This window comes from Hylobates moloch, unplaced genomic scaffold, assembly GCF_009828535.3.
Source record: "Hylobates moloch isolate HMO894 unplaced genomic scaffold, HMol_V3 SCAFFOLD_3, whole genome shotgun sequence".
Lineage (NCBI taxonomy): Eukaryota > Metazoa > Chordata > Mammalia > Primates > Hylobatidae > Hylobates > Hylobates moloch.
The window spans coordinates 29938532-29961539 of NW_026652278.1; the positions used below are offsets into that span (position 1 = coordinate 29938532).

A 23008-nucleotide genomic window follows, 5' to 3' on the forward strand; every position below is an offset into this window, starting at 1 on the left:
CTGGATGAGAGGCAGTGCCACCAAGATTCCCAGTAGAGGCCTGCAAACAACCTGTGGGGCTGCCTTGAATGGGCTTGGGAGATGCTGCTAGTGGCACCCCCTGCATTCCTCCAGGAATGTGGGCCTGCTCCTGGTGATTAGCCTGTGGGGCCTCCCTGAGCTTGGATCTTCCATTCCTGTAAGGGGAGAGGCCCAGATGGAAATGGCCAGGTCAGGTATCCAAGCAGACTACATGAGCTGTCAGGACTGGAAGTATTAGCTCACTGGATGATCCTGGGCAAATTGTGCAACAAGCAACAAAAACCTCTGTGCCTTGGGTCCTTGAAGACAGATCCTCCTGGGTAAGCTAGAGATGCTTGCTGTGGGTCAAAGTCATTTCCCCAAATTGGGGAACTGGAAGAAGGAACATTGCCCAGAGGCTGAGTCACCGCACAGGATTCTAGCAGAGCAGAAGTTGCGGGGGCCGGCAGGAAGACAGCTGGAGAGAAGATGCCCAGTGCTGATCCCGCATTGACCCCAGGAGCTGGGCTTCAGAGAGTCTGAGCTTGACAGGGTGCCAAGATGAGCAAGACTCGGCCTATGTCCTCAGAGAGCTCTTGGTCTAGCTGGGAGACTGGCCAATCCAAACCTAAGGTCAAGGTGATGGGGGAGCTGTGAGTTAGGAGAGCAGAACGCTGGCTGGCAGGGGAGTCGAGAACATCACAAAGTTGGTGGCTTCGAAGGATGGGGCCTGGGTAGAACAATGAAGACATCAACACATTTGGGGGCTTCTGAACCCTGCTGCATGTGCATTCAAAAAGCAAGACGGGGTACTTCCCCCAGGCCCCAAGAAAGGCTTCAAATCCTACTCTGCCACTGAATAGCTACTCTGTGGCCAGCATGTGGCCATTCTGCTCCTCAGTTTCCATATCTGTAACATGAGGATAATATTGGAAACCCATGTGGCTATTGGGAAAGGCCAACTGTGAAAGAAAATTGTTAGGTGGCATATTCACCCTCCTTTCCTTTTCTCTGATGGACAGGGATGGGCTACCATCCAGTTTAAGCAGTAAGTTCTACTAGGGGATAGTTAGGAGTCCATCGGGTTTCTGAAATTGCTTGGAATAGTAACCCCTCTGCCCCCACGAGCCTATAGCCTGGAGACTTTTTTTTTTTTTTTTTGAGACTTGGTCTCACTCTGTCACCTAGGCTAGAGTGCAGTGGCACGATCATGGCTCATTGCAGCTATGACCTCTTGGACTCAGGTGATCCTCCCACCTCAGCCCCCGAGTATCTGGGACTACAGGTGCGTACCACTATGCCCAGCTAAATTTTTTAAAATACATTTTTAGTAGAGACAAGGTTTCACCATGTTTTCCAGGCTGGTCTTGAACACCTGGACTCAAACGATCCGCCCACCTCGGCCTCCCAAAGTGCTGGGATTACAAGTGTGAGCCACCGCACCTGGCCTATCCTTTTCTTTTCTTTTCTTTTCTTTTTTTTTTTTTTTTTTTGAGACGGAGTCTCGCTCTGTCGCCCAGGCTGGAGTGCAGTGGCGCAATCTCGGCTCACTGCAAGCTCTGCCTACCGGGTTCACGCCATCCTCCTGCCTCAGCCTCTCTGAGTAGCTGGGACTACAGGCGCCCACCACCACGCCCGGCTAATTTTTTGTACTTTTAGTAGAGATGGGGTTTCACCGTGGTCTCGATCTCCTGACCTCGTGATCTGCCCACCTCGGCCTCCCAAAGTGCTGGGATTACAAGCGTGAGCCACCGCTCCCGGCCTGGCCTCTCCTTTTCAAAGCATTTTTCTCATCTGTTATCTCAGAGTAACTCTATAGGGGTAAGTAGGGCAGGTGGCTTTGTTTCCATTTTTCAGAGGAAACAGTTGAGACCTCAGAGCTTGCTTGTGGCCAGGCTTGGATTTGAACCAAGAGTCTGCAGCTTCTTTTTTTTTTTTTTTTTTTTTTTTTGAGACAGAGCCTTGCTCTGTCGCCCAGGCTGGAGTGCAGTGGCACAATCTCAGCAGCCCACTGCAAGCTCCGCATCCGTGGTTCACGCCATTCTCTTACCTCAGCCTCCCCCGTAGCTGGGACTACAGGTGCAGGCCACCACGCCCAGCTAATTTTTTTTTTATATTTTTTAGTGGAGATGGGGTTTCACCGTGTTAGCCAGGATGGTCTCGATCTCCTGACCTCGTGATCCACCCACCTCAGCCTCCCAAAGTGCTGGGATTACAGGCATGAGCCACCGCGCCTGGCCTGGTCTGCAGATTCTTTACCCAAGGCTTCACCTGAAGATCAGTGGTTCCCAGAGAGTGGGTCGTGCAAACATGTGCTGGGCGGACACAGCATTGAGTGGCATTGAATCTCGTCATGAGAAGGTTCTTTCCTTTCAGTTCTCTTTCACTCCACATTGGGTCAAGGGGAAAATCTCCATTTGGGGCTCCTGTGCTGTTAACATCTGTCAAACGCTGGCTGATGTCATTTGTTTGTTTGACCAAGAGCAAATCTGACCCAGGCTTAGAATCTTGCTAGAACTTGCCTTGATCTCTTGTTGAACTTCATGGCATTGTTTCATTGTATGTGTTTTTCCAGAATCTCCTGTCTATACCTAGGAATGCTGGTTTTCCATCCATTGTAGCATAGGAACATGTCTTTTTGAAATACATGTTTAAGTTTTAAAAAATAAAGTCAACTTAAATAAACACACTAAGATGACATTAGTGTAGGTTTTACTCAGGTTCATTGGTTCACCTGGCCAGAGGGCTTGGGGAATGCAGAGTTAAACGACCCCAAGTGGGACCCTGTCTCTTGGGCACCTAGGGTGCCCTCTGCCTCTTGTCTCCTGGGGTGACACCAGTGGCTCCCAAATTCCAACTGGGAAAGGGGCCTGGAAAAGCATCGGCATTCGTGGTGGCTGCTCCCCACACCAAGTAGAAGAATCCACGTTGTCAGAACTGCTAACGTCAGGCGGTACTGGATTTTTGCAAGCCCTCTATTTAAAATTCCCCAGAAATTAAATAAGGAGGCTTTGGAGGGAGGAATGCCCTAGACAAATTGTGGAGTGGGTTTGTTTTGTTTATGGAGATGGTCTTTAAAGTCTAAATTGTCCCCGTTTTATTTTTGCCCAATTGAAGAGGGGCTGAACTCAGCTGGGAGAGAGGGGATGGTTGTCAGCCTATAGCTTTTAGTTGAAACCAAGTCCATTCTGGGGCCAAGAAGCTTCCATTTTTAGCAAAGAGAGAAAGGGAAAAAATATACAAACTCATACATGTACACATCTTAGGCACTGGAGTAAGCTAGTTAAATGGATAAGGATAACCTTTATATTTCAAGTGACCACAGCTCTCTTCTCCAGGCTGCAAATAGATCGATTAAGCACCAGGCACATTGCTGGGCACTTTCCATTCTTTTCTTTTCTTTTTCTCACCACAACACTGGTAGTAAATACATGCTGTTTCACATTCCCATCTCACCAATGAGAACTTAAGCCTCATTCTTCAGCCTCTTCCTTCAGCCAGTCTGAAGGACCAGGCACCACACTAATCTGGTGTTGGTTTCCTAAAGCTGTAGTCCACCCAACACCATGATACAGGGGAGGATCTTAGGTGGCAGAGAGGCAATATCAATCCTTCTGCATCACACAGTGGGAAAAGTTTGTCTCATTGCAGTTCTCTTCCAAGGCTTCTGACTTATCTCAGTTTGATGTTTGATGATCTTTAACCCCTGTCTAGTAAATCTCTGTAGCAAAGAAGGAGTGGGCCACAGACTTAGCCTCTTCACTTCTGGCACGGTTCAAATGTACTACATAGCTTTGTTTTCATCGTGTGTGCTTTTCTGATTGGAGCCAGTGGTCCTCGCTGTTTATTCATGGTGGCAATCTGAAGTTTCCTTAGCAAATTTCTTTCTTAAATTAAAAAAAAAAAAAAAAGGCAAATTGCTTTAAATATACAGTCCATTTCCAGACTTATGATGGTGTGACTTACAATTTTTCAGCTTTATGATGGGTCAATGGGGGTATTAAGTACATTTTGAACTTGGGATATTTTCAACTTAACGATGGCTTTATCGGAACTTAACCCGATTGTAAGTCAAGGCACATCTGTATATGTTAGATGAACCACAGTATATGTAATTCAAGGATATAGCAAAGGTTGTGTGTGGTGTGGAAATACCTGAGGTTTGAGGAAAGCTGATTCAAAGTCACTCTTGCCTGGCAAAGCCGTTGGGTGCGATCTCGTGCCAGAACGCTCTTTCAGCCTGAATGTCCCTGTCTCGCCCTACCATGTGGGCTTAGAGGAGAGGCAACTTGGAGGCAAGCCTGAAAACCACCTCCCCATGAGGAGTGGGAAAAGCCACACCCTTGACTCTTCCAAGACTCAGGGCTTGGTAGACACCAGTGGAGTAGAGGAGAAGCAGATGAGGAACTGGGTTTCTTGGCTCATCTGTCAGATGGGAATTTAGGGCATAATAGAGCAGGCATTTGGAGCACTAATAGAGCAAGCATTGCTGGTTTCCTTCTGCAAGGCAATGAACAGCTGAGCTGGAGTGGTTTTAAGCTGAGCTGGAGTGGGGCACTAATAGAGCAGGCATTGCTGGTTTCCTTCTGCAAGGCAATGAACAGCTAAGCTGGAGTGGTTTAACACTGAATGAATGCTGTACTGGGTATCAGACCTGAGTGCCAATCCTGGCACCTCCCCTTCTTAGCCACACACTCCTTGGGTAAGTCCCCCATTCTGAGTTTCCTAAGGCAGCCTAAGATTTCACAGACCTGGGGACAGACTTCTGCCCCAAGACATACCGAACACACAGTCCTCAGAACTCCTTTCTCATCCTCACTGCCAGGAGGCGGACCTGCACAACTCAGGCTGCCTGGACCCTCCCAGCTTGCACCTAAGATTTTGGCGTCATGGTTGTTAATATTGATATTGCCCTTCCATTTGCTCCAAAAAGTTTGAACAGTAAATTTTAAGATCCTCATACTAAGCCATGTCCTTTTGTCTCTCCATTTAAGACTTTGCATCTTGTCAGATTTGAGCTGTCATTACCATCTGTTCAGACCTCTTTTTTGGCTCCTAATCCTGGCACAGCTTTTGCTAAATGAGATCGTGCTGCCAGTACTGTGTCTCTGTCCTCATCCTGGGTTGATTAAAACATCCAACAGGACAGGTTCCCATTGGAGCCACTCCGTCCTGTTGGGTTGTGCCAGCCCTCGAGCTGTGGATCTGTCAGTGCCGCCCTGTAGCTCCCAGGGCCCTGGGGGATCATGAGAGACACAAGGGCCTGGAGGTCTCAGCTGTGACACATCCCGGGCCCACCAGTCCAGTAGCTCACTCACTGCCAGGCCCCCTTTCTTCCTGTTGCACCCTTCTGACAGACACTGCCTGGGCGAGTGTGCAGAGCCCCTTCCCCAGGCTCTCCCAGCATTCCTCAGGGAGTCCATATGTTTTACTTAACCATGACCAGCAATGAGGCTGCCCTTCTCTACTCTGGAATTCACCGCCTTCTTCTTTAAAAGCTGGGACCATTGCCCATTTTGTGTCCTTCGGTGTTGCTCCCATCTCCATGTCTCCCACGATTGCTGATGATGACTGGAGGGCTCTCTGTCAAATGCTCTTGGGACCTTTCTGCGCGGCCAGCTGGTGAGAGTGCATTGAGGCAGCCTGTCCATGCTGTCCCTACCTCTGCCTGGGGTCCACTTACCCTCCGGGGGTCCGTGTGCCAGGCTGAGACCCTTACTTCTGAGAGCGAACGCTGAGCTGCAGACAGGAGCCCAGGAGACCCCTCCTCCCTGTGCCACACCCTCCTCAGGAAAGAGACTTAGCTCTTTCTTTTTTAAAAAAATTTTTTTAGATGGAGTCACGCTCTGTCACCCAGGCTACAATGCAGTGGTGCGATCTTGGCTCACTGCAACCTCCGCCTCCTGGGTACAAATGATTCTCCTGCTTCAGCCTCCCAAGTGGCTGGGATTACAGGCATGTGCCACTACAACTGGCTACTTTTTGTATTTTTAGTACAAACGGGGTTTCGCCATGTTGGCCAGACTGGTCTCAAACTCGTGACCTCAGGTGATCCACCCGCCTCAGCCTCCCAAAGTGCTGGGATTACAGGGGTGAGCCACTGTGCCTGGCCAACTTAGCCCTTTCTTACTCTTTCTCTTGCTGGAACAGCAGGGAAAACACCCTTTTGTTCCCCTGAGCACGTCCTCAGGGCTCCATCTCTGAGAATGTAAGTGTCCTGATTGGATTCTTAGCAGGCCACCCCTTCCCGCCCCACTCTGCTTCCCTGACTGCCACTCTTCCATCATCTTCCATCGTCTTGCCCTTGACAGCAGGTCTCTCTCACCATCCACATCATTTACAGTTGTGACATTAGAGTTTACCTTCTTGCATCTTCCATCTTCCTGAGTGCCTCATGTTTAGGAATCTGGGCGCAGGCTCACACCTCTGTGCTCTGCTTAATAATGGGACTGAGAGAGGGCACCAGCTTGAGGTGACTGCCTCATTTTCTTTTTTTTCTTTTTTTCTTTTTCTTTTTTTTTTTAAGATGGAGTCTCGCTCTGTCGCCAGGCTGGAGTGCAGTGCCACGATCTTGGCTCACTGCAACCTCCGCTTCCCGGGTTCAAGCGATTCTCCTGCCTCGGCCTCCCGAGTAGCTGGGACTACAGGCACACACCACCATGCCCAGCTAACTTTTGTATTTTTAGTAGAGACAGGGTGTCACCATGTTGGCCAGGATGGTCTCGATCTCTTAACCTCGTGATCCACCTGCCTCGGCCTCCCAAAGTGCCAGGATTACAGGCATGAGCCACCACACCCAGCCATGTATGCCTCATTTTCATCTGGAATAATCCCCTATGAAGCCCTTAGAGTGAGCCCATGCAGCCTGTCACTCTGAGGTTCAATTCAAGTCTCTTCTTCTCTAAGAATTCTTCCCTGCCTAGTCAGTCTCATCTCTGGATATCTCTGGTTCCTTGGCAAGCATCGTATCACCCACCGCCATGTCCACTGCACGGGGCTGTCCAGGTCACCCTGCCGCACCCAGCACAAGCAGTCTCGTGCCGAGTCCCCCTGCGAGCAGCCCCCCTTCTCATCCTTCCACTGCTCTGCAGCTCCTGGAGAGGCCTCATGCCATCTTGTAATCTCCACCTCAACCTGTCTCCGACCCCCACCCGTGCCAGGCACAGAATCAGACCCACACGTTTTCAATAGAGACCCTCTGAGGTCAAGGGTAAATGACAGTGACACCACCAGGGTCTGTCTCTCTCCCTGAGACTCCAGACACCTAAAACCTACCTGCTTCCCTGGCCATCCCTGGCCCCAGTCACCCAGGAGCATTGAGGTCTTGGTTTCTTCTTTAGAATTCCACTTCATGTCAGCGCTTTGCGACTTGCGCTCGTCTGAAGGCACTATTCTGATTCCAGTGAGGCACTGTTCTGAAGGCTTTTCAAGGATTAGCTCCTCTAATCCTCGTAACAACACTGAGATGTGGGTACTTTGGGTCGGTTTTGCAGATGAGAAAATTGAGGCAATTGCCCAAATTCATGCAGCTGGCAAGTAGCAGAGCTGGGCCTCAATCCCAGGCAGCCTGGCTCTGGAGCGCTCGCTGGAAACCATTCTCCGCTACCTGTCATTTAACCATGTGTCCCTCTCTGCCTGTGATGCTTGTTAGTCAGGCCTCCTTCTGGGTACCTCACCCATGACCTTGGTCTGCTCAGACCCACCAGAACCCTGTGGGCTTGGCAGGGACCCAGCCTAGCACTGGCTTCTGGGCCTGTTTAGTGAGGTGGGCAGGCTGGAGCCGAGTGGGGAGGTGGCAGCAGCCCAGGCTGTCTTGACACGGACTCCACGGAGCCTTCCAAATGGTGACGTAGCAGCCTGTGCTAATGATCTTGGAATCCAGGCCCCAGGCGCCCAGGGGAGGTTCTGGGTCCCTGGTGGCCTCAGAGCCCATCTAGGGAGGGAAGGTCCTGGGCAATGGAGCAGGTGGGCACCAGGTAGGACCCATTGAGTGGCTCATGAAGGCAGGGGCTGTGTGGGTGCACACAGGAGGGACTGGGGGAGTTTCTCGCTTGCTCCTGTTTGCTTTGGACCGTGGAGGCGCGTGTCTTGGCAAGAGCTGCAGTGACAGGGCTTTCTGACCAGGGGAGGCCTGGCCGAGGGTGGGCGGCCTTTTGCTGGTCTTAAAGGCACAGCACCCACAGACAGCCTGCATTTCCAGCTTATCTGGTCCCACAAAGGCAGAAGTCTTAGATCTGCCTGGAGGTCATGGGAAAGGGGTCAGGCTGGGTCTAGGACAGAAGCACTCCCTTGGGCCCAGCCTTATGCTGGGTGTGGTATGCGTAGGTGGGCAGCACTTGTGCCCTGTGCCTGACGATGCCCTCAGCCCCTTCTTCCTCTCAGTGTCTCCCCACCCTCTGCCATTTGGCGCTTGCAAATACCCAATTCCCTTCTCCAAACCTGCACCAAGCAAAGAACTTGGAATGCCTAGGAAGATCACCCTTCCAAAGGGTCAAGGTCTGAGCTCAGGTTTAAATCATGAATAGAGGTGCTTTGGGAAGCAGGTCAGGGTGCTGGCTGAGGATTCTGGAAGTGGGCTGCTGTTGTTCACCCACTCCAAGCCTGTATGAGGAGGAGTTTGAGGCAGGGCCTGTCTTCCTCTTTTCCTAGCTCCACCATGCACCCTTCCCCACCTGGATACCAAAACCTGGCCTGGGCATGGAATGAGTACAGCCCACATTCTGAGCTCTGAATTACCTGGTGTTAAGCCAGATGTGAAGGACCAAGAGTAACTCACGGGGAAGGAAAACATGAAGCCTGGAAGTCATCTAAAAGCCTCCTGGGTTTTTCCAAACTCCAAGCTCTGAGTCTCATCCTGCCTTGAAATCCTCTGGGTTTGTGCCCAGAGCCTGAAGCCCAGCCTTCTCCAGCAGGCCTCAGGGCCAGGGCACAGGCGGCAATTGAACCCCGTGTGTGCCATGCCTGGGTGATGGAGGAGGAGAGCATGAGTCCCAGATGGGTGTTGTTCACTGCAGTGTCCTCGTGCCTGGAACAGGACCTGGCCCATACCAGGTGCTCGGGAAATACTCGCTGGTGAAAATCTCTGGGTATTGCATACACCATATGTTCCTGATGCCACTGGGCATCCCCAGGTACTTAATATTACTCTGGTGTGCCAGTGAGGCTCAGAGAGGGCCAGCGACCTACCCCAGGTCACGCCAACAGTGAGTGGTAAAGCTAGGATCCTAACCGAGGTCTGCCTAGGAAGAAGGGATTAAGAAGCATCCTTGGGCGCAATCCTGGGCTGAACAGGGCTGGGAGGGTTGGCAGTCAGTGGGGGGAGGATGAGAGGATTTCAGAGGGAGAGGAAGGAGTGGGGGTCTCCCCTCCCCCCCACCAGCTGTTTTGTCCTAGGCTGAGCTGTGACCTCAGAGGACTTTATTAACATGCTAATTGTGTGCAGCTGGCCTCACTCTGGCCCTAATGAGCTCATTATTCTCCCTCCTTAAGGAGGCCATTGTGGCCTAGTCACCCTGGGGATAGCAGTGGCCTGGGAGTGCCCGTCACTTCCTGCCTCCCTCAGCCAGGCTTCCCCATTCCTGGAGAGGCTAAGGCCCTGGTCCCTCTCCTGGCCTCTCGCTCTGTCTGGCTCACTCTTTCATTTCCCTCCGTCTCTCTGTGTGTGTCAATCTGTGCCTCAGTTTCCATCTCTACTCTTTTTTTTTTTTTTCTTAAGATGGACTCGCTCTGTCACCCAGGCTGGAGTGCAGTGGCGCGATCTCGACTCACTGCAAGCTCCGCCTCTCAGGTTCACGCCATTCTCCTGCCTCAGCCTCCCGAGTAGCTGGGACTACAGGCACCCGCCACCACGCCTGGCTAATTTTTTTGTATTTTTAGTAGAGACGGGGTTTCACTGTGTTAGCCAGGATGGTCTCGATCTCCTGACCTCGTGATCCACCTGCCTCGGCCTCCCAAAGTGCTGGGATTACAGGCCTGAGCCACCGTGCCCAGCTTCATCTCTACTCTTTCCCTCCCTCCCCTGGTGTCAGCATCAGTCAATTTGAGAGAGATTTGAAATTGGCCAAACAGGTGGACTCTGCTAGGCCAGTTCACTGAAGATGCTTAGCCTGGATAGAGGGAGGACCTGGTGCTTGGGCTCCAGTTTCTCCCTCCCGGGGCTGGGACATCCTCCCTTCCCTGCCCTGAGCTGGAAGTGCTGGCCAGAACCCGCCATGTTGCTGTCTCCTCTCCTCAGCCCCTGGGTCATTGCAAAGTGGGTTGTTACTTGAGGCCCACAGAGCAGGGCTGGCGGCAAATGCCAGGCTACATGTTCGTTCTTTCTGGGCCTCTGTCACCTGGAAAGGGCTGGGCCCTGGCCTTCTGGCACTGCAGAGACATGGCCCGATGGGAGGAGAGGCCAGGGTGAGGCAGCTTTGGGGTATTGTCCAGTTTGGGATTCTCCTAAACAACTTCTCCGGTCTAGGGGTTTAGCCCTGAAAACCAGGGCTAGAGACTCCAGAATAACGGTTTCTGCCACACACATGTGTACCTGGGGTCCTCTCTCAGGGTTCCTCTAAAACAGGCTGCAGTTTCCCATTCAAGGGAATGAGCATGGTAGCCCCTCCCCTGGCCCCTGTCTGGGAGGGGTCATCTCAGCATAAAGGCACTCCAGGCGAGAAGACCTGCCTAAGCAAGGCCCTGGCAGGCATCAAACGACCTGGAGGGCATCAGAGGGCCTGGCTGCCAGGCTGGGCTGGAGGGTGTACTAAGGGGGCTCCCAGCCAGCCCAGGCCCCTTGGGAGGGTCCCCACTATCTCTTGCTGCCACCAAGCTCCCTGTCCCACCTCCCAAAAGATCCTGTTTCCTTTGTACCTGGAAACCAGGGTTGACTTCTCAGGGAAGAAGCCAGGTGTGGCAGCCAGCCAGAGAACAGCTGCCCCCGAACCTGGGCATAGATAGGGCCACCTTCTCAGTCCACTTCCTTCCATCCTTCTGAAACCCCTGAAGATAGCCCTAAAACCCCAGCTTAGAGCAGATGCATGGGCACACACCTACACACAAGTCAGTTTCCCGAGATGAGCGAGTGCCTCCTGATACCCTCAGGCTGTCCTCTGCTTGTGCACGGCACAGATACCACCTGGCCACCCATGGGTGCTGACCCTCTAGTGATTAACGACCACCGCCGTGTGGATAGTAGCTCAACCTAAGCTACCTCCCTGCAGTATCTCCTTTATTCCCCTCAACAACCTCAGGAAATATGCTCCATTCATTCCTGTCATTACAAAGAGGGTGACTGAGACTCAGAAAGGTTTAGTAACTTTCCTCAGGTCACACAGCTAGGAAGCAGCAAGCCAGGACCTGACTTTGAGTCTTTCTGACTGAATACCCCTAATTACCTCTGTTCCCAGAGGACCCTCAACTGTACACATTGACAGCCAGGTACATGCAGGCTGGCATCTCTCCTTGTGATGTGCACATACAAGACACCTGCTCAGAGATGTGTCCACTCTCAAGTATCTGTGTAAAGTACCAATATTCAGGGGCATACATTCTCAAGGAGTCACCTTACCCTCATGCATGCAGCAGACCTGTACCTTATCCACTGACGGTGGCTAAGAACCTGGGTTCTGCAGGTGGACTCCCTGGTTGTGAAGCCTAGAGTCCTCATCTGTCAATATGTGTGATACACACATGTGCAGACAGGGCCTTGGTGCTATGTGCATATCATGTCCAAGCACACAGGGCCTTTCTCCTTGGCTCCAAAGGCCTCCCAATCCCAATATCTAGGTCTCTTCTCCACTGGAGGCATCCTTTCCTCTTCATTCTTGGGAAGCTTTCCATGTAAGTCCTGCTCCTTTCCTTCGGCAGGAGCCAGGGATCCGGGATGGAGGATGGGTCTGCACTCATAGGCAGCTGGAAGCTCCCAGAGGTGGAGCAGGCCTGGCCCCCACTCCTACCTCTGCCACACAGGCCTCAGCACACAAGGAGAGCTGGGCAAAAAGTTGCTGTGGAGCTGAATGTATGGCAGAGGGCCCGCTGGGCAGGGCAGCATGACAGTCTGCATCTCAGACTGTGTGGGTGGCCCAGGGATGTGCCCAGGGTTGTCTCTGAGTTCTTCCCATCTCAACATCTCTGCTGCACCAGAAGCTTCTACGGTGGCTGGACTACATTAACTGCTGACCAGGAGCTCCTCACCCTAAGATATTTAATAGCAACTTAGGATCCTATTAGAATCCTGTTCTCCCACTGTGCGGTCAAGACTTGGAGCTGAGTCTTTTTTTTTTTTTTTTTTTGAGACAGAATCTTGCTCCATCATCAAGGCTGGAGTGCCATGGCACGATCTTGGCTCACTGCAATCTCCACCTCCCGGGTTCAAGCGATTCTCATGCCTCAGCCTCCCAAGTAGCTGGGATTACAGGCATCTGCCACCACACCTGGCTAATTTTTTTTGTATTTTTAGTAGAGACGGTTTTACCATGTTGGCCAGGCTGGTCTTGAACTCCTGACCTCAAGTGATCTGCCTGCCTCAGCCTTCCAAAGTGCTAGGATTACAGGTGTGAGCCACCACGCCCAGCGTTTTTTTGCTTATGTTTTTGTTTTTGTTTTTCAGACAGTCTCACTCTGTCACCCAGGCTGGAGTGCAATGGCATGATCTTGGCTCACTGCAACCTCCGGCTCCCAGGCTGAAATGATTCTCGTGCCTCAGCCTCCCCAGTAGCTGGGATTACAGGCATGGGCCACTACACCTGGCTAATTTTTGTATTTTTAGTAGAGACAGGGTTTCACTATGTTGGCCAGGCTGGTCTCAAATTCCTGGCCTCAAGCGATCCGTCTGCCTGGGTCTCCCAAAGTGCTGGGATTACAGGCTTGAGCCACTGCACCCAGCCGGGGCTGAGACTTTTATCTTCACCAGCCTGGGCTTGCCATGCCAGCTCCAGCATGCGCAGAGTGGGGCTGTGTGGCTTCAGGTCTCAGGTCCTTCCTGTGTCAGGCTGTTTTTTTTTTTGAGACGGAGTCTCGCTCTGTCACCAGGCTGCAACGCAGTGGCGTGATCTCAGCTCACTGCAACCTCTACCTCCCGGGTTCAAGCGACTCTCCTGCCTCAGCCTCTCGAGTTACTGGGACTACAGGCGCACACCACCATGCCCAGCTAATTTTTGTATTTTTAGTAGAGATGGGGTTTCACCATGTTGGCCAGGCTGGTCTCGATCTCTTGACCTTGTGATCTGCCCACCTTGGCCTCCCAAAGTGTTGGGATTACAAGTGTGAGCCACCGCGCCTGGCCCAGGCTCTGTTGATGATAGGGCAGATGACAGCTGCAGAGAAGAGCCTGCCACCAACTTGGCTATGGGCACTCACTCCACTGAGCAAAGATAGGCTCAAATACCACCTAGGTGGGCACAGGTTAACATGAGCAGAGGCGCCCACCCTGACTCTATGCAGACCTCCAGGAACCCTGGCGTGAGTCACACTGTTGGGCCTCTTGGAAAGACTCCCTGCGCTGACCCCACCCATGGCTGCTGACAGGCCTCTGCCAGGTGCCAGCAGCTCAGACGTCAATTGTGGCAACCAGGGCTCCTGACCAAAGTCACTGGTGCACCACTGAGGAGCAAGCAAAACCTGAACCCCTGGATGTGGCCCAGCTCCCCAGAAGGGCTCAGGCATCAGCTAGTGAGCCCCATGGGGCTTCCAGGCTCCCCTCCAATGCATGCAGAGGCACCGTTTTCTTTCCCACAAGATCTGAGAGTGCAGTGGTGGAGAGGAAGTGTGCTGAGGGAGGTGTGGACAAGGGTATGTGGTTGGTTTTTTTTAGGTGGGGTCTCGCTCTGTCACCTAGGCTGGAGTGCAGTGGTATGATCACGGCTCACTGCAGCCTCAACCTCCCGTGCTCAAGCCATCCTCTCACCTCAGGCTCATAAGTAGCAGGGACCACAGACACATACCACCACCTAGGGTGGTTAGCGCGGGAAGTGTCAGGATGAGACATGGGAACCAGAACCGTGCACTATCAACATTTTTTTTTAAGAGATGGGATCTCACTATGCTGCCCAGGCTGGTCTGGAACTCCTGGGCTCAAGCAGTCCTCCCACCTTGGCCTCCCAAAGTGCTGGGATCACAGGCATGAGCCACCCCCACCTGACCACTACTGACGTTAGAACCTGCACCTGCAAAGGCATGTGAGAGCCTCAGCTTTCAAGAGCCTCCTGTAAGTGACTCCAAGTTGGGAATTGTGGTGACAGCTCTTTGGGATTCTTGGGGGTTACATCCTGGTGTGCAGAAATTTGGGGAGTGACCACATGCCCAGAATGGCTTGGTGGGCTCCGTCCTTCCCTCCTGAGGTCTGTGGCAGCAGGTGCCTGGTTGACTTTTGTTCCTCAGATTTGGCTCGCGATGGGGGACCTTCAATCATGATGCTTAGCAATTGTTAGGGGTGGCTCAGCGAGGACTGTCTCTGTTCAAATGATTGAAACCCAGCTCCAGATATAGTAGTCCCCCCAACCATCTGCAGTTTTGCTTTCTATGGTTTCAGCTACCTGAGGTTAACCATGGTCCGAAAATATTACAGTATTTTGAGAGAGAAAAACCACATTCACATAACTTTTATTACAGCATATTGTTATAATTGTTCTATTTTATTAATTATTGTTAACCTCCTGTGCCTAACTTGTAAATTTCTATTTATTGTTAAATTTATAAATTATTTATTTATTTAGAGGCAGCCTTGCCCTGTCACTGAGGCTCCAGTGCAGTGGCACGATCATAGCTCACTGCAGCCTTAAGCTCCTGGGCTCGAGCGATCCTCCCACCTCAGCCTCCCAAGTAGGTAGGACTACAGGTGTGTGCCACTACACCCGGCTAATTTTAAAAATTTTGGTAGAGATAGGGTCTCACTTTGTTGCCTAGGCTGGTCTTGAACTCCTGGCCTTAAATTTTTAAGTTAAACTTCTTCATAGGCATGTATGTATAGGAAAAAAATGTAGTACACATAAGGGCTTGGTACTATCTGCAGTTTCAGGCATCCACTGGGGGTCTCAGAATGTATCCCATGTGGATAAGGGGTAATCCCTTACCTTACCTGTAAGGTAAACGGTGCAGGAAGTTTGTTAACTCATTGTAGCTAGGAAGTCTAATGGGATGGCTTAGCTTTAGCACATCTGGAACCAGGAGCCCAAATGATGGAAATCAGGACTGAATCACTTTCCATCTCTTTTTTATCTTTTTCCTTTTTTTTTTTTTTTTTAAGAGAAGGGAGTGGGGGTCTTGCTATGTTGTCCAGGCTGAACTGGCCTCAAGTGACCCACCGTAGCCTCCCAAGCAGCTGACATTACAGGCACAAGCCAGTGCTTCTGGCTCTCTGTCTCTTGACTCTGCTGCTGCTTTATTGACTTAATTCTCAGGTCTTCTCACCCCATATGCCCCCTGCAATTCCTGAGTTTTGTGGGACTCAAGTTTTAGATCATCAAAGCACGCACGTTTGCTCCTAAAAAAGCCCCTGAGCGGCTTTGCTTGGAACCATCAACAGTGTGCAGAGAGATGACAGACTAATCAAGAGATGAGTGGCCAGATGTGCCCATGTCTATGATAAAGGAGGCAGGGTCACATGACATGCAGTCCTGCTCTGTGACCAATAGCCAGCGTCTGTGGGAGAACAGCTGGGACTGGTGCTTCCTGGCAGAGGCTGCTGGGGTTCTTGAGAGTACTCCCCCAGAGGCTCAAGAAGGGGGAAAAACATCCCAGGCAGAGCCCCTTGCAAAGTCTATGCCCTCTGGCTGCTTTGGGGCCTCCATCAGCCACAGCTTCTGAGCAACCAAACCATGGTGGCCTGGGCATCAGGGAGGATGGTGGTGCTTCTCCCGGCAGCCCTTTCAGTGCCCCATGCTGGGTTCAGAATGTGCAAGTGGCTGTGGGCAAGACGACGGTGACCCCCAGCCACCTTCAGGCAAAAGGCAGGGAAATTGACATGCAAGCCTCTGTAATATTTTCCCAACCTGAATCGGGCAGAGGGAACGAAGGCAGGTACCCACTCCAGGCCTAGGGCAATGAGGCAGCTGAAATGCTCCCTGCATCCATTGCTGCTCCTCCCCTCCTCTCCCCAGGTGGAACGGCCTAGGCCCTTTGCCTCTGCTGGATGTCTCTGTAAAGGGACAGCTTGTTGGGAAAGCTTGCTGGGCATTCTCATGGAGACAGAGCCCTCGGACTCCTTGACTAGCTAGTGAAGGTTGGGCTTTTCCTGGGTCCAGGGAAGTAGACAGTGAAACCCCTTCCACCATGTCAACGAATGGGTCCTACTGGCTTTCCTCCCAATAGCCGAATGTGAAAGGAATGGCGCCTCTTGTTTATCCAAATGTCAGAACAGCCAAGGTGCAAGTAGAGGTCAGGTAGGGGCTCCCTAGGTGCCAAAGTCCACCTCCTCCAGCCTGACCTTGGCCCCAGTGTGGGCATCCATTGCCCGCTGTAGCTAGCTTTCAAGGGTACTGCATGCCCCAAGCATGGTCTGGACCCTTCCTGAGTTCCCATAATTACAAGCCACCTGGAAGCAGTCTCATCACCCAGAAGTTGAGTGAGTACAGATGTCTGGTGCTCTAATCACCTCCAGCCCCACAGGCCAGGGAAATGATGATAAATTTTAGTGGTGTGTCCAGAAGTCTCTGACCTGCCAGTGGCTGCTGCCCTGTCCCCAACCAGTGGGTTCCAGCACCTGCCTGTCAGCACGAGCTGCTCAGTGACTTCAGCTGTTCGCTCGTAAGAGGTACCTACCTTTTTCTGTGATCCAGAGAACTATCCAGCCTGCCGACGATGCCCGCCTGCCCTCTTCCAGCCTCAGACCAATGTCCCCAGTGCAGGAGGTCTCAGGGGTAGAGAGTTTACCTGAGAATTGGTGTGGGCTTCTCACCCTGGAGATTGCCTGCCTATCCTGGTCCCACACAGGCAGCAGAGTGTAGGGGTTAGAGGCCAGCCTGCTTAGGCTCCAGTCAAGGCTCAGCAGCCCCTCAGTGCCACAGTGTCTCATTCACCGATGTACATGTTTATGAAATAAACGTGGCAGTAAGTGGCCCGGGCATGGACAGTCTGAGAAGCGGGCAATCTGGGAGACACAGGGTTTGGAGCAAAAGCAGGAGGTAGAGGAATTGGACCGGTGGCATTGCTTCACCTGCAGTGGGGGCATATCCCCAGTTCTTCCTGACTCTGATGGCTTGTGACTCACTGGCCCAGGCTGCCTTTTCTCAGGTGTGTATGGGTTGTGTCATAAGAGAAGGTTGTGGTCTCCAGGGTTGGCAGAGCCTAGGGGAGGGAGATGGGCACAGGGAGCAAGAGGGCCTGACCGGGGGTTCTCCAGAAGTGATCCTGTTACCTCTCGTCTCTCACCCCAGGCAGAGAGGGACAGAGTCTGTGGGCTGTCCAGGCAGCCCGCAGGGCCCTGAATCATGGTGCTTGAGCCAGTAGCTCAGAGGTAACCCCTTTCCAGATAGGAGGACACTGAGACCGTAAAAGGGCAGTGACCCAACTGAGGCCCCTAAGCCACATAGGCCTGTACCTCAAGAGTCCAGACTCCTGGTCCAGGGCATTTCATGGGCTTTGCAGAGCTGCAAGCAGAGGGTTGTGGAACTCCCCAGAAAGGGTAGGAGACAGAGGGCATTCAGGACTAGACTGCTGGCTGTTTGCAAGCCCAGACCTGTCATATGGGGCGGTGGGGACCTAGTTGAAGACCTAGGAGATGAGCTGGGGTTCTAAGTCCTTGAGGTCTTCCCACGACTGTGCAGTGGTACCTGGCAGTTTTTCCCCCCTCTCCATTGTTTTCACAGCAGCCATCACGGAGCCTTCTCCACCTCCCAGTGCTGAGCCCACCTGGGGGTACCTGAGAGCCTCCTCCCACCAACATGCCTTCTAGATCCTTGGGCGGCCACTTACTGCAGTGGATGGTGACAGGGCCTCAAGCGCTGCCCAGGGAGAAGCCTTGAGTTCTCCAGACAGGAAATGGAGAACTGGGCTGTGAGCAGAAAAGAGAATCAGTACCTAATTACTTTTGGGGGCAAAGAAGTATCAGGGAAGAAGGGATGAGGAGGAAGACAGGACCATGTGAAGAGGACCTTCTCGGAAGGGACCAAAGGCAGTTAGTGGAGTCCCAAGGCCCAGGTGCTCAGAGGACTTTGTATGAATGAACAAATAAGATGAATGAGGCTTTGTCACTTGGCCAAGACCATCAAGCATCATGTGAGGATGCAGTGCCCACTTATTGCGACTGAAACGTGAACACACTAAAAGGGCAGCTGTGAGTAGCACCAATGCGAAGGTACCACTGATCCGTGACGGGGAAAAGGCAACCGTTGACTGTTAGAGACTGTCTGTGAGGCACTTAGTTTGAAAGCTGAGAAGGCAGCCAAGCTCCAGGCAAACCAGTCATCCTAATGGGTTTGAAAGACCACAAATGGTCTCTCTGTATGGCCGGAGCTCCCTTGGCCTTTCCTGCAAGATGAATTTTCACACACTGGACATATCACTGTGTCTATTTCATTTTCCATCAGACATTTGTTAGTGTGGCTCACAGTTTATTGGTCCCACTTCTCAGGGAGTGTGCTGGTCGTTTCTGCCTTAGAGCAGACGCAGGCTCCTCAAGGCTGGAGCTGGGCCAGGCATTTGCTGGGTACCCAGGCCGTCTGGCTCCGTGCTCTGCTTCCTGTGCCTCTCCTTCCCTCCTCCTCCTGGCCCCCGAGCCGCCCCTGCCACCCTGCAGTCTCTCACAGTCCTGTTCTCTCTTGTCCTCCCTGCAGGCTGGTGGTTCGTGAGCACTTCTGAGGAGCAGGGCTGGGTCCCTGCCACCTACCTGGAGGCCCAGAATGGTACTCGGGATGACTCCGACATCAACACCTCCAAGACTGGAGAAGGTGAGGGCTTGCAGGTCCAAGGGGCAGGGAGCAACGCGGCCTCTGGAGGCAGCTCTCTCACTCTTCCCCTAGAACCAACAGAACCCCTAAAGTGAGCTGAGCCATATCCTAGCCTCCTCCCTTGGGATCCCATCTCAGTAAGGCTGGCCCAAAAGCTCACCTCCCACCCCAGTCCGACCCCTGCTGCTCTGTCTCAGGGGCTCAGGAACTAAGGGATGGCTCAGACCCCTACACAGTCAGCCTCTCTGATTAGCTTTGGCTTCATGAGGTTTGTTTTCCCACCCACCCCCCTTTTTCTTATTTTTTTTTTATTTTTGTATCTTTTTCTAGAGACAGGCTTTCACCACTTTGGCCAGGCTGGTCTCAAACTCCTGGGCTCAAGCGATCCACATGCCTCGGCCTCCCAAAGTGCTGGAATTACAGGTGTGGGCCACTGCACCCAGCCCTTCCTTTTTTTTTTTTTCTTTTTTTCTTTTTTAATTCCAAACACTTAAAAACTACTCTGTGAGGTTTTTCAGGGTCTTTCTCCTTGCATTTCAAAGAGCCTGCCCCTGCCCTCTAAGCCAGCACTGGCCTGGGCCTATCTGTGGCTTCTGTACTCCCTAGAGCAGGCTGCCTGAGCCCAGTCCATTTGTGCCATCCCCAGTTCCTGGCTGCCTGCTCCTAATGGCTTCCAAGCCTCCCATGGCCTGGCTGCGGGAATTCTTTCCCTAATGGTTAGTGGGGATGGTCCAGATGGATGTGTCTGAAAGCCAGAGGGATCGAGGCCACTACCCGGCGCTCGGGCCACCTCCAGGCCTGCTTTCTGCTGCCAGGCCAAAGTAAGCAGCCGCCAAGTGCCAGCTCCTTATTCATCCTTCCCCTAAATGTCGGTTATTCGGCGGGCGGTTGGGGCCTCGCCCTTCCTCCTATGTTGAGGCTTTATTTCAGCCCCTTGACCAGAGCCTCGGCCCCTGCCATGTGCTTCCACTGTGACAGGTTTCCAGGGATGAGGCCCTGTTGGGAAGGGCCCGCATGTTTAGGCTGGGCTGCTCCCTGAGCCCTGGGGCCAAGCCTGCACCTGTCTCCCATCTGGTTCCATTGCACCTCTGCAGCAGGGGAGTCTTGGCCCCTGAGCTAGGTCTGGTCTCACATGCCTGCAGTCCCCAGCCTCACCTCCTACTTAGTTCCACATTCTTTTTGTTGCTGTTGTTGAGGCAGAGTCTTGCTCTGTCTCCTAGGCTGAAGTACAGTGGCACAATGTCAGCTCACTGCAACCTCTGCCACCCGGGCTCAAGCAATTCTCACGTCTCAGCCTCCCGAGTAGCTGGGATTACAGGCACCTACCACCACGCCTGGCTAATTTTTGTTTTTAGTAGAGACGGGGTCTCGCCATGTTGGTCGGGCTGGTCTTGAACTCCTGGCCCCAAGCAATCCGCCCACCTCAGCCTCCCAAAGTGCTGGGATTACAGGCATGAGCCACAGTGCCCAGCCCCTAGTTCCACATTCTACAGGGCATGCCAGGGCCTCTCAAAAACAGCAGGAGCTCACAAAGTACCAGATGCTAGACCAGGTCCTGAAATGCCCTTGCCCCTACCCTGGGAGGACCCTGTGGCTATGGCCATCCCCATCCTTCCAGCTGTGGGAACTGAGGCTTCAAGATGTTTATCAGGTTTGGACCCTAGCCCACCTCCTTTGTCCCGTTGTCCTCACTGCTGTGCCACACACACTCTCTGTGAAGCATTTTGCTTGTAAGCAGTACAGGCAGCTCTAGGGCAATGCGTGTATAAATCAGAGCCCCAGTTGAAAAGGCTACACCAGGAAGGTCAGAGCGGAGCTTTTGGGTTGATTATGGAGGACCTAGGCACTGAGTGGGGAGAAGGCCAGGGCAGGAAAGTGCCCGAGAGGCGTGGAGCACAGATGCCAGCCTGGTTGGAACAGAAGGCAGGTGCTTTGCGTGCAGAACAAGTAGTAGTGGGTCGTGCAGGATTTTTATCTCGATGGAGGAAGAATCAGGCAGCCAGTGCAGGTTCTGCGTTCAGAGGCGGGGTGTGTGTGTGTGTGTGTGCGCGTGCACGTGCGTGCCCAGGGTGATTCTAAAATAGGTTCCTCTGCACGCCTCTGACAGGGCCTGTGTGCCAATACTCCTGGCAACTTCTGGATAGCTATGGATTCCACCGTCACATCTTGGGCATTTCCCACCCAGATCTACAGAAGGGCTCAGGGATTGGTCCCCTGGGCCTAAGGCCCCAGCTGCTGTGGTGTGTCCACTAGTCTCTCTGCACCTGCAGCCACTTGGCCAAGAGATTGGCCGACCCTAGTTCCCTCTCCAGCCATCTCTACCCCAGCACTATGGCTATCCCATTACAGGTGCCCTGAGCCCTGTAGACAGAAATTGGAAGCCTGCATCCTATCACAGCTTTCCTAATAGCTCATGCTTCATTACTTTGGGAAGAAAAGATGATTGGCTGTTCTGGTATGTCCTTATCATGAGACACTCTGGTGTATGTTCATGCTGCTCTTGAACCCAGGTGTGCTGTGGGAGTTCAGTATGGTAGTAAGGGTGGGAGATGAGACTTTCTTGCCCACTGACAGAGGTGCGGGTCCAAGCCTGACATTTGCAGGGTGCTTCAGTGAACCAGGAGAGGTGTGTTACCTCTGTCAAGCCCTCGGGTTCGTTTGTGATACAGCCAAGACCAGAACCCAAGTCTCTGCCTTTGCTCCTGTGTCCCACATCTACCAGTATGGACCTGCTTCCTCCAGAGTGGGCGCATATTGGGAGATGCGGAACAGACCACGGTCTTCTGTGCTGCTGTACCGAGCGTGTGTACCCCACTAGTGAGCAGATCCCCCAGCACCCAGACCCTGTCCCCTCCCCATATCCCCTTCTTCCCAGGGCTTGGCAGCCCAGGGGTCAGCAGAGTTAGGGGAAGAGCAATAGCTCAGGGTGTAGAGTGTGTGCTAAGAGTCTGGGCTTTGGAGCCAAACTGCCTGGATTCACATGCTGCCTGACACGGAGTGTTCCTTAAAGCCCTGTGCCTCTGTCTCCCCATTTGTAAGATGCCAACCACATAGGGCTTTTGCGAGGCCCAAGTGAGATGATCCTTGTACATGGTTTAAACTGGGCCTGGCACACAGAGTAAATGCTGATATCAACACCTTACTGTGAAAGCTGCCTCTGGTCTCGCCATGAGCTGAACCCCTTCATCTCTGCAGAGAAGCCCTACACACCTCCCCCACCTCTCCCTACCCCCCCAGGAGGCCTTGCACAGGACCTGATTCATGTTTCCCACAGCCCTTTCAGCCCCTTGTCTAGGCTCATGCCAGGGCAGATGGTGTCACTCTAAGACAGATGAGGAAAGAGAGGCTTAGAGGGATGGCCGGCCTCCTAGAGTGACACAGGTTGCTGGCAGCGGGGCCTGGACTGGAGTCCACACCTCCTACCCTTTTGTCCAGCCCTCCTCCTTATAAGAGGCAGATCAGACAGGTCCCTCTCCTTCCAGGAAAGCAAATGCTTTCCCAGGGCCTCAGTGGTCTGGGACAGTTTTATTTTCACTCTAGCCACTGGCCCCCCTCCCACCCCCAGACCCAGGCAGCCTGGCATCTTTCTGTGGTGCCAGGAAATGAGGCCAGCTGGCACCCTGGAGCCTTGGTCCAGTATCTATTCCATCTGGGAGTCTCACAGGAAGACAGAGGCATCCGGAGCTGGGGTCTGAGCAGAGGGTGCAGGGGGCTCAGAGCCGAGCAGCAGCCACCAGAGGAACAGTGCAGGATGCTGCTCAGGGCACGGGGTCAGGAGCAGTGAGAAGCTGGGGAGGGGGGCCCCTGTCATCAGATGTTCTGATGGGTGGCCTGAGAGAAGGAGCAGAGCCAGGGCCTCTGGCACCCACCCTTGTGTCATTCCATTCAGCAGGTGCTTCCTGGGACCCAGCTGTGTGCCCGGCCCTGTGCTAGGCCCTGGGAATGCAGAGACACAGGGCAAAGTTCTCAGAATGGCGAGAGCTCTCAGCCCCGCAAGGAAGGGATCAAAGTCTCTCTTGGGCACACTGATTCTTCCAAGCGTGGTGCCTGTCCAAGGTAGCACGTTCACAATCAGTACTCAGTGAGCGAGTGGACATAAGCTCAGATGTTGCAGGACCCCACACCCTCCTGGCAATCAGCACCGC

General features: G+C 52.9%; 1 protein-coding gene and 1 long non-coding RNA gene across 5 annotated transcripts in view; one reads left to right on the forward strand and one right to left on the reverse strand.

The window, feature by feature from the left end:
• Positions 1-19039, reverse strand: part of LOC116483984 (uncharacterized) — a 28689-nt gene extending 9650 nt beyond the window's left edge. Inside the window, exon 1 of the long non-coding RNA XR_004252412.2 lies at positions 18803-19039. This is a non-coding gene — a long non-coding RNA (uncharacterized LOC116483984). The remainder of the gene's footprint in view (positions 1-18802) is intronic.
• The window catches only part of SH3PXD2A (SH3 and PX domains 2A), a 286817-nt gene that overhangs the window by 228357 nt on the left and 35452 nt on the right, over positions 1-23008 (forward strand). For all 4 annotated transcript variants that reach the window (XR_009212713.1, XM_032178540.2, XM_032178549.2 and 1 more), the window contains one exon: positions 18750-18863. Coding sequence is in view for 3 of the 4 variants with exons in the window: in XM_032178540.2 (XP_032034431.1) it covers positions 18750-18863 (114 nt within the window). In the remaining variant the exon portion in view is untranslated. The remainder of the gene's footprint in view (positions 1-18749; positions 18864-23008) is intronic.